Below are 12,021 nucleotides of genomic sequence, written 5' to 3'. Positions count from 1 at the left end.
TTCACCATGATGTAGTGCAAATATTCTATTTTCAATACGTGCAAAGGAGAATTAGGAATATCATTGGTTTTAAAGAGAAAATTGCGTTGGTATGTAAACTTACGAAGTTCGGACAAAATCAACTAAATTTTTATAAAATGTTGTTTTTTACAATGTAGGATAGACTCTTAGACTCCACATTTCTTACAATAGACATATTATGGGCTAGTTTTCTCACAAAGCAACTAAAGGGAATAATGTTTCACATTTGGTCATGCCAGTTCACATTTTGGTATAGCCCCCATATATATCACAATTTCAATTATTTTTTTGGTTTTTGTCATATTTTTATAACCTCAGCCATATGCCTAGAGAGGGTATATATCATTTTATACGATCAAAACGTGCCTAGCCGAAATAACGGTTTTAGACCCTAGGTCTCTTCGGACCGAATCCGTTTAGGACATTTGGAGTTGATCTAGAGATGTCCGTCTGTCTGACTGGTGCGCACGAGGAGTATCCGATTTGGTCCAAACATGGTACTTCGTAATATTTTGGTCAAACGAATATCGAATTCGGAAATGGGCAATATAGGTCCTCTCCTTCTGGTACCTCTCTCACAAAATGTCGAAATTTTCCAAAAATATATTTTCTGCCCAGAAAGAGAAACGATAATCCGATTTTGCTCCAACTTTGCTAATCCTAATATTTGCGCCAGTGCTATATCAGGTGCGAAAATGGACAATATCGGTCCACTCTATCAAGTATCTCCCCCACAAAGGGTTAAAATTTTGAATAATTACAAATTTTATAAAATGTGATTTAAGAGTCCGATTGTCTTCAAATTTCACACATCCCAACAATTTTTATTAAGATGGAATATATTGGTCCACTCCTGCTGGTACCTCCCCCACTGAAGGTCGAACTTTTGAATATCAATGGAGCTCATAAAACGCGAAATTAACATCCGATTCCATTCAGACTTGGCTCATCTCAATAGCTCCATCAACACAAGATCTTCTGGTACATCCCTCACATAGGGTTCAAGATTTTGAGAAACAAAACGCTCAAAGTAAGCCAAATAAGCATTCAAGTCTCTTCAACTTTCACACATGCATACATTTGCTAACACAAGATCTGTTGTGATATTTACATATCTGCGAAAACCTTCTTGTATCTAACCCAAAAAGGTCACACTTGTCAATACTTTTATCTGTCATAAATTTCGAAACAAGTCGGCGATTTTTTAAAATTTGCTATATCTTAATATTTCTCTCAACCAGAAACTTGGGATGAATATTGATTTTATGATGAAGTTACCTGGGACGTCGAAATATTTATATCGTATTTATTTAGGTCCGATATGAAATGGACAATATTGACCCATTCCTTCAGAACCCACTCCATAGAGGGTCAAGACTTTGAATAATCATAACAGAAGTTAAAATATATTTAAATAATCGATCATTGGCTGAGGGTATACGTCTGATACTTTTTGACTTGTTCATACTAATTTCGTCAAAAATTATCGTTATGGTATAACGCTAACGAATACTATCATCCCCACCCAGATTGGCTGTTGCACAGTGTAAATGTTGAAATGGGAGTAGTTAAAACCCAGATTGGAATTGCATACATTGTATTACAGGTTATTTTAAAATCCGATGATGACCTTCTTAAATGTTCTTGTTGCTGTTCTCAAATATTTTGCCTTTAGAATGTGTTTTTGTGGGTAAAAGATTTGGCATTCCTCTAATATCCTTCCCCTTCTTTAAACAAATAAAACTCAATTGGTTTATTTTTTTTTTTTTTTTTCTAAAATTTTATTAATTTTTTTGTATGATTTTCACAAAGTTTTTTTTTTATGATTGGTTTACATTTTACATAATTTATAAGCAGTTTATCATTTCATTATTTAATGTTTGTTTCTTTAAATATATAAAGTGTAATTATTTATATATTGAATTGTTGCTGTGTGGTTTACTTTAAATTATACAATTGTTTTTTGTTTAATTAAAATTTAAATTATTACATTACGATTTTAAAAGAATTTTTTTTTTGTTTAAAGATGTTTGAAGAAAAATTATAAAAACCTAAACTTAAACAAATAATGCAATAAAATAATTATATAAAATTGTATTTTTATAAAATACACAAAAATATGAAAAATAAAAAAATATTACTGGTAGTTTAAAAGAATTGCAATGATTTAGTTATGGCAATCCAAAACAAAACAACTAAAATAAGTTTGAAAGAAAGAAATGACGAAAAAAACTAAAATGTTTGCTTATTGCATTGATGTAAAAATTATATTATATAAATATGATTGTGTATTTAAATATTGTTGGTGAAAGATTGTTTTAATTATTTTATAAAACTACGTGATTAATTTTTTTCGATTTATAAAAGTTATATGCTGTTGGTTTTTGTTGTTTTTTATTGTTAATGTGTACGTGTGGTGTGAGAGCACTTTATTTTGTTTTGTGAAATATCTAGCCTGTTTTCTTTAAAATGTTTAAATAATAAAGCATGCCATGTAGACGATGAATATAATTCCCATATAGGTTGGAAAAAAGCTTACAACGACAAAATTAAGGAAATTGCAATGTGTTGAACATTTATAGATAAGATAGAAAATTTTGTGGTAGCAAATGTCTTTTTTTTTCTTAATTTTTTAGTTGTTATTTTTTGACGATTCCCATTTGTTGTCCTATGTGTGAAAATGTATATCCAATTTTATAAAAAAAATTACAACAATGTTTCAAAATAACAAAAAAGCACATCATACAACACAAGGGAATTATGCCTTTGCTATGTTTTTTTAATATTGCATTAATTTTGAACGAATTGCATTTCCCAGCTCATGACAAATCCTTTTTCAATATATGTTTCTCGGAGAAATCATATAAAAAGGACCTATTGTTTCCAGAGCTAAAATATGCACATACAATTGTTATTTTATGATTAGTTCAAAATAAATGAATATTTTTTTTTTTTTCAAAACAGCTGGGTATAATGTATTTCACACAACAATTTATTAATGAGATGAGGCTGGGGAGGAAGGTGGGTAGGGGTAGCAGCACTAAAAAATATACAATTCAATTTTCAAAAATATTCAACAACACAATGTACTATTTTCTACAGTCATATAAAATGTTTTGAATATAGTACATTAATTTTGTAAGTTTCAAATTACAATAATTTCTTTAAAAAAACTTTTTTAAATGATGAAAAAATTTCTAAAATTAAAAAAAAATATATATTTTTTTTCAAATGACAAAAATTGCAACAATTGTAAATGTGTGAAAAAAAAGAAACAAATTTAAATATCTAATAAAGATACATACAAACAAATATGTATGCACAATTTTGATTTCTTTTTGGATAAATATTATTTTATAAAATACATAATGAAATATGTAAAAACAAATACAAATTGTTGTATACAATTTTATGTGATTTTTGAGTGTTAATGCACCGCAACCGCTGCTCCCCATCGATGTCTATTGATAAAAGCCAATTGTATAGTTTCTGCCAAAGTGTCCCATGCGTCGCTGACGTCCAGCTAAATCAAGAAAGAAAAAAAGTTAAAAATTAGTTTGTAATATCATAGGTTAATTTTGTAGCTTATTAACAGATAATTAAGGGGAAATATATAAATAAATATTATTACTTTTATCTATCTAAAATTAGACATATAAAGAAATTTTAGATACGAGAACATGTGTGGTTTAGAAATTCCTATATAGGGTTTCTATGTATTAGCACGTGGAGGAATGTCAAGTCTTTTCATAAAGGTATAGCTTAGAATAGAATATAACTTTTTTATGAACACTTGAGAAGGAACCGTATTCCGACTACAAGCGAGATTACTTTTTTATGTGTGGTAGTCTCAGCAGTATATTGCAGTCATAAGTTATCATAATCTAAATAATTCTAGCTTTAAGACAAAAATCCAAACTGACCTGATTTAGCATAAACTGGAATTATAAGTTCTTGGACAAAATAATCGGTTAATTTTTTAACTTATTAACCGGTCTTTTCCTGTCTGAGTTAGTTTTATTGATTTTTTTTAACGAAAATGAAAAGATCATCTGTAATCCACATTTTTTGTTTCTCTAAGATGTAAAACCTCCTGAGTTGAAAAATTTCGATTAAAATCTAACAATTTGGTATATATTCTTAGTGTGCAGAATACAGAGCAAGATGAAAAAACTGCAACCAACTTCAGACTGCTGTCATTACGAAGCCACTCGTCCGACAGCTGTTAAATTGATTCCAGAAAAAAAGTTATTCGTGATGGAATTCAAGCGTGATAGTGTGATTTCTTTATATTTGGCTTGAAAACCACAAGTGGCTATCGTTTGGGGCACTCCAGCATTTAAATGTAAATATATCTTTTGTGCCTCGTACTATCTATCGCTCGTTCCTGTGATACTGGTGGACGACGTCACAGTGGTCGAAAAATGGCTCGTGAGCTGAACATATCGCAATATTCCATTCGGCAAATATTGAAAAATTAGGGGTAAAGTCATCGAAATTCCAAAAAGTGCAAGAACTTACACCGCAACAGAAAGAAAATAGAGTCAAAAGAGCTAAAGAGTTGCTTTGCTTGGCCGAAAGTGATGAAGTGCCGAATTTGGTTTTCTCCGATGAGAAAACATTCGTTGTCCAGCAGTTTGTAAACAAACAAAATGATCGTGTTTACTTGCCAAAGAGGTCAACTGAAAATGTACACCTTCGGTTAGCCACCAGAACTCAAGCGCCGGCCATGGTGATGGTGTGGGCCGCCATAATAGCCGATGGTCGCTCTCCGCACGTATTAATCGACCGTGGCATCAAAAAATGCCGAATATTATCGCGAAATTATTCTGGAGGGTGTATAAAAGCCTTGGGTACGCAAACATTTTGGCCGCAGACCTTGGACATTCTAACAGGACTCAGCACGCGCTACCCAAGAATGCTTACAAAGAGGTTCCCCGCTTCGTCTCCAGCGCACAAGGGCCACCAAAATCTCCGGATACCAATCCGTTGGACTATTGTGTCTGGAGTATTTTGGAAAGCAAGGTTGGCACTAAAAAATACCAAAGTGTCGATCACCGCCAGGAATGGGCACAATGCCGCAGAGCAACATTCGGGCATCGTGTGACGGTTTCATTGGCCGTTTGAAGGCCATAATTCGTGCCAAAGGTGACAAATTCGAAAAAATCTAAACTTATTTTAAAATTTGATGCTATTTCCGACATTTTTTCCTTTCATTCAATAAAATTTAAAAATTATGACGTTTATTGCATTTTTTATCTCACCCTGTATTAAACATTTTATAGGAAGAGATTCAGCTATTAAAAGTTCGACAGCAGAGTTCGAATATAGGTTTTTGGCTACAAACTACAGACTATTTAAAAAAAAATAGAAAAGCCTGTCTAAAGTGACAAGGCTTCGTAATGTAGTAGAAATATATTTTTTGGATAATATATTGTTATATTGGGGCCTCTATTGCAACATCTAAAATATAAATAAGGCAAAAGGTTAAAGGCAAATGAACAAGCAAGTTCATTGTAATCTCATGGAAATTACCCATTTTTCATTAATAAAATACGTAGTAGTCTGAAAAATCACTAATGCTAAGCAACTAGTCAATGACTAATAATTATGCGTATGAATAATATGTAAATATGATGAAATAATAATGATTTAACTGCAATTATGCTAACACGTATAATGCGTCACCTTTTTAACCTCACATGAGCGATCATGGGTGAATAAGCTCATCGGAGACTCGTGACAAACATGAAACTAAAGGAAAAATTTTTTTAATAACGGTCAGTAACATTCGGAGGAGAAAAATAAAAACAAGTTACAAATAGCTACAAAATAACAAAGATAACAAATATGACATTCAAGTTTTCTAGGTGAATTACTTTTTTTTTGCAGTGGGGGCAATAAACCTAATTTCAACAAAACAATGTTATTTTACAAAGTTTACAGTAAATTATTTTAGAAAAAATAAATGAAATCAATTTAAAAGTGACACTTTTATTATTAATATTATAGAAATGTCAACCTTGTTCTAATTTTGTCAAATCTTGAGGGGTTTAGTTTTGCTTAATGCCCTAACACAATGGAGTTAAATCTGCATTTATACATGCAAGTTGCAGCTCTAATACAATCACACATGTTCCTTGGCAAACTCACTTTCAGCTCAACTCCCAAGGTTTTTTTTTCTTCCCTTAAAAATGCCTTGTCAGTAATTTCAGCTTTTTTCCTATTTATTACAAATTAAAGCGTCAGTTCGAAATTGATTTGTCGTTCTTTGCAACTGCGGAAGGGAAAATACATGTGCAATAGAAATTGAAGTTTCGTCGGGTTATGTCAATCTGGCTTTGGAATGACCCATTGTCCATGTTAATTTGTAATCACTCTACAGGTCGCAGTTACATTATTCATAAAAATTTGCATGTAGTTAGCGTTAGGACCAGAATAGAACCCTATAGTCTTGAAGATGTTCACAAAATATTTTAGGAATGATACATACATATTTTAAATTTTGCACAAGACCAGGGCGAAAGCCTAGCAAATTTAAATCGACATCGGAGTGTATTTAACGGTTGAAATGGAGTATAACTTTTATGTGAAACATTTTCCGCATAAATATTGTTCAAATGCAATGCTATATGGGCTATATCAAAATTTTGACTTATATGGCCCATTTTCAACACCTAAAATTCTGGCCAGACGGACATAGAGTCTTTTGCTGGTCGAGTATACAGGGTGAGATAAAAAAACTGCAACCAACTTTGGACTGCTGTCATTTCTAAGCCAATCGTCCGACAGCTGTTGAAATTATTCCAGTGACAGCTCATTATACTGTTTACAAGCGTACAAAAGCATTTTTTGTGAGAATTTTCCACAAAAAAAGTTATTCGTGATGGAATTCAAGCGTGAGAGTGTAATTTCTTTATATTTGGATGGAAACCCACAGGTGGCTATCATTAGAGCACTCCAGCATTTAAATGTGAATAAATCTTTTGTGTCTCGTACCATCGGTCGTTACCGTGATACTGGTAGCGTAGTCCGACGTCAAGGAAGTGGACGGAAGAAACCCGCGTCGCAGTGGCCGAAAATGGCTCGCAAATATTGAAAAATGAGCTCGGGGTAAAGCCATTGAAATTCCCAAAAGTGCAAGAACTTACACCGCAACAGAAAGAAAATTACCATTTCATTGGCCAGAATTCGTGCCAAATGTGACCAATTCGAACAAATCTAAACTTATTGTAAAATTTGATGCTATTTAAATAAAGAAATGTAAAATATATGACGTTTGACTTTGTTGCAGTTTTTTATCTCACCCTGTATATGGCCCACTAACAATTCTAGCCAGACGGACATGTCTAATCAACATAGAATCTTATGCTGATCGAGTATATATCGTTTGTGGGGTCTAAAATGTTTATTTCGAGGAATGACAAACCTAATATACTCTGCATACTTTTAAGAGATCGTAAGTTTTTGAAAATTCTGATGCCAGATAAATTAGGATAATTCAAAAGAAGGAACAAATAACAATGATTCTAAATTGGAAATTTACATATAAATTATACTGTTGTAGGTATCACATGGTCAACCTCGCCAGACTGTAGCCTTTTATTCAATTACAAATATAAATTTAAACTATTGTATCATGTTCAGGTCGACAGTCTTTCTGATTTAAGTGTTTCATAAACGCTTAAGGGGTAATTTGTATGAAGAATTTAAAAATTGTTTTATAGATAGGAAAACATTTATATGTTTTCAGTATATTCTAATATATATTCTATCCTTTCTACAGCTATTCTAACGAACAATTTGTCATTTATTGGGAAAATGAACTATGCAAGTTCTTTGTGGATTGGAGACATTCTCAAAGGCGCCTCTATATTTAGAGGGTATATGCTACATATTCAAAAAATATACACATATTTCTTAGAATTAAAGAAACCTAAACAGGACGTCTGCAAAATTGTGTAACCATAAATGTATGGTACGGAGTTTTTTTTTTTTTTTTTTTTTTTTTTTGATGCCCTCCCATCTTACATTTATGTATATGAGACAATTGCGTATGATTGTATGAACAAAGACAAATATTTATACAGACCTTCCCTGGCGTTACTTTAGAAAAAATCACATTAAAGATCATCTAAATAAAAACATTTCTATGCAAAAACAAGTAAGCAAAGGCTACAGTCGAGCGGGGCCGACCGTTGAATACCCTACAACACTATAATAAACCATACAGTTTATATAGGCGAGATACTCGAAAGAATTCCACAAGATATTGTGACAAATAATAAAAGAAAACCATCAGGTTTCGTTCTCTAATTTTCGAATAATAGCAACTTAAACTAATTTGCTCATTTCCAATTTATTGGTAGATGTTGCACGTAAATGGTCTTCCTAGATCCGGAACCAATATTTCCCAAAGACCTATGATCTCTCAGAAGTGGCAAAAGATTAACATTTATTATTGGTTTTTGACTGAAACGCATCTACATGAGATACAGACATTTGACTATATTCTTCAGCGAAATCAGCGTTAACGAAATAGTCAAAAGTGCGTCTTTCCTGTATTTGTGAATTCTCCAAAAAGTCACTGTATTTTGTCTACAAAAGTTGGCAAATTATTTCACACATTGAATATTTTTGGATGGCCATCCAAAACTGCTTGGCTTTTGTAATGTCCGGTAACCCCCATTCAAATGTGCGTGAGAATCGGGCGATAATTACGACCTGCAGACAATTTTGCAGTTTTTTGGTCCATTTTAACCCCTAAATATGTGGCGATCATCTCCAAAAAGAATAAGCTTCTATGCTGACCCTCATCTTATCTCCATGCAAAATTTCGTAAGGATCGGGCCATAAATGCGATCTGTATATGATATCCTAACTACTTAGTTTTGTTAGCTGTAAAAATATTACCAAATGTTTAATTCAAAATGAAAATATGCCAAAAATATGACAAAATTGAAAAATTATGAGAAAATTTTACAAAATCCATATTTTCATCTTTAGAGAGATATTTTTATGCGATTTTTTTAGACGTTTTTTCTTTCCTGTCAAGAGGCCATTCTGAATTAATGAGAACTGTGGAAATCAGTTCAGCCGTTCTCGACATATAAGAGATTTTTCAAGCATATCTTCTTTGATAAACGTATATATCGCACATATTTTGCTATATATCCGTTTTGTTGGATGTTAACACCAATGTAAAGATCAGAAGTAACCTTGTCATGGCTTTGTGATTTCGCCGGGATTTAAAATATTCGCGGTTTAATGAAAATTTTTGATTTTTTTCAACACAAAAGATATGGTCTATTTTACCCGCTAAGTATTATCCGATGACCACCTAAATTGGTAGGCTTCTTCCCCGCCCCAAACTCTAGTTACATGCGAAATTCCGCGTCGATTGGTCAATAATTGCGACCTGTATAGCTACTGCAAAATCCGAAAATTTTTCAGTATTTGGTCCATTTCAACCCCTAAACATTTGGCGATCATCTCCAAAAGAAATAGGGTTCTATTCTGACCCCAGACCCAACTCCATTCTAAATTTCGTGAAGATCGGGCCATAATTGCGACCTGTAGAGTGATTACAAATTAACATGGACAGACGGACAGACGGACGGACGGACATACATAGCTAGATCGACTCAGCTCGGCGAGCTAGGAAGATCCATATATACTTTCCTATGTGGGAAACCAATATTTCGAGGTGTTACATAATTTTTGGGCCAATCAAACTTATAATACCCCCAACACATAGTGTTGTAGGGTATAATTAAATAATATACCAACATATTTCTAAATACTTATATCTAAACACATAAAACATACAAGAAATATACGTACAGATTTTACAAAAATCGTTTTGAGGGGACTTTTCTTGGGATTTTCAATTAGTCTTGTGTTCCATTTGGTGGGACTTAGGATATTGGAGGTTGGTGATGATTTTTTTTTTGTTATCCCACACAATTCCGTATGCGTTGAGTATGGTGGTAGTTGTAGTTGTTGCTTTAAAGTTTTCACAAAATTAAGCTGTTGTTGTTGTTGTAATTGAATTGATTTCACACACACAGGCTGCAGGGTAATTAATAAGAATGAACACTTTTACGATTACATTAGGTTTGAAATAGGTGGTGGTTCAACAAAACAACAAATATTTGGATTCTTTTTGTAGGTAATTTTGGTGGAGCGTATGTAGTTGTTTTGGATGCTTTCTGATCATGTTGTTGTTGTATAATTTTCTAGAACGTATTTTGTTGTTTATTTACGTTGATTCAGGCGTTGCACACGTACTGGAAATAGACATGGAAGAAACACAGGAAAGAACAAAAACAAACATGGATTAGTCGGATTGGTACAATAAAATACATATAAATTTTGGTTTAGTTTTTTTTTTTTTGTTTTAGTACAAGAAAAACAATAACAAACAATATGCGAAACAACAATTTTTTGAAATATTGATTTAATCGATATTTCAGTTTTTTTGTTTTGTCTTTGCAAAAGGGGGTTAATTAGCTGTAGAACAAGGGAAAATAACAACATTCAGGAATTAGTTCAAAATTTTAACCAAAATTACAGGATTTTTTTTTGGATTTCAGTTTTCTTGGGCGGCTTATAAGAAGCAGAGAAGCGTTGTGATTCAAAAGTTCAGTTAAAGATAGAGCATACACAAAATTGGCATTCCATTTTATTTTATTGATTTCAAAATTAGAAATTGCGACGCACACATGGCAATTTGTTATTTCATGGCCAACAAGGTTAATTTTCATAACGCTGGGAAAATATAACCCAGATCGGCTTAAAAATATAAAGGTCTGAGAACACATTTCCTTGAAGTTTTTTTTTTATATTTTCCGAATAATAGCTTGTTTTACAACAGTATGCTGGCTTAAGCATTAGTAGATCTCTCTTTCATTTAATTGCACATATTTTGTATTTTTAACACAACATACACAAAATATTTTGTTTACATCTATTACAAAATAATGGGAAATTTCAAAATTTACAAACTTGTTCACATTAGACTGGGGATTGATTGTTGTTTTTAAAATTTAATTTGATTTCATTTTATAATCCACATAGATATTATTTATATCGATGATATGGCGTAGATTTGGTTTTGATGGTCCGAGATATTTTGTTTTAAGGAAACTATGTTAAGTTGGTTTTTGTATATCAGGACAACTAGGCGACTAAACTACTGGGTAGGTGTAATTATGTTTCCATTTTTTGTGTGTTTCTTTTAATAAAATTTACTTAGAAATGTAAATCGCAGTTTAGTTGCTATAATGAAAAAAGAATGGAATAGAAAATAATACAGTAACTATTAATGGAGTTTGAAAAATTTGGGAGAATGATTGTTCGGGTAATGTGTCCTTTGTATGTGTGGTGTTTGAAATTAATATTGTATCAATTTATTTTAAATAATCATGGTTTATGTTACTAATAATTTCCAATTTGTTATGAGCCACACAAGGTGACAGTTCAGGAAAGCGTGTGACGGTTTCATTGGCCGTTTGAAGGCCATAATTCGTGCCAAAGGTGACCAATTCGAACAAATCTAAACTTATTCTAAAATTTGATGCTATTTCTGACATTTTCTGCTTTCATTCAATAAAATTTAAGAAAAATGTAAAAATTATGGCGCTTGATTTTGTTGCAGTTTTTTACCTCACCCTGTATTGAAAAGGTTATTTCCGTTTTGAACTCGAAATTGAGAAAATTTGGATCTTTGTTTTAAAAATTCCCTTACCACAAGAAATTAAGTCACTATTTTATCTAGATAGCGAATCTTTTCATTTTTTTGAGAAATTTTGATTATTCGGATGTTTTTAATATAGTTATGAAGGTCACAAGAAATGATTGGAAATTCGTTAATTTTGTGTCTTTTTAAATCGTGTTGTTTGGGGTATAAATCTACCATGACTATTTAAAATATTGATAAAATGTGTGTGTGTTTGTTTGTTTGTGTGTAAAAGGAAAGCGTATTTGAAGGACAGGGCT

The 12,021-nt window shown here is 32.1% G+C and overlaps 1 protein-coding gene across 5 annotated transcripts in view; it reads right to left on the bottom strand.

Moving 5' to 3' along the window:
• Window positions 1-2,992: 2,992 nt before the first annotated feature.
• Window positions 2,993-12,021, bottom strand: part of LOC131800489 (tropomodulin-like) — a 75,292-nt gene continuing 66,263 nt past the window's right edge. For 3 of the 5 annotated variants that reach the window (XM_059118755.1, XM_059118756.1, XM_059118754.1), the window contains exons 7-9: window positions 11,029-11,301; window positions 9,865-10,310; window positions 2,993-3,544 (exon numbers count right to left, since the gene is read on the bottom strand). In XM_059118755.1, coding sequence (XP_058974738.1) covers window positions 11,295-11,301 — 7 coding nt within the window. In that variant the 3' untranslated portion in view covers window positions 2,993-3,544; window positions 9,865-10,310; window positions 11,029-11,294. The remainder of the gene's footprint in view (window positions 3,545-9,864; window positions 10,311-11,028; window positions 11,302-12,021) is intronic. The other 2 variants (XM_059118758.1, XM_059118757.1) reach the window with 2 other exon arrangements.

Source organism: Musca domestica, unplaced genomic scaffold (genome assembly GCF_030504385.1).
Source record: "Musca domestica strain aabys unplaced genomic scaffold, Musca_domestica.polishedcontigs.V.1.1 130, whole genome shotgun sequence".
Classification (NCBI taxonomy): Eukaryota; Metazoa; Arthropoda; class Insecta; order Diptera; family Muscidae; genus Musca; species Musca domestica.
This window is presented reverse-complemented; position numbering and strand designations above follow the sequence as displayed.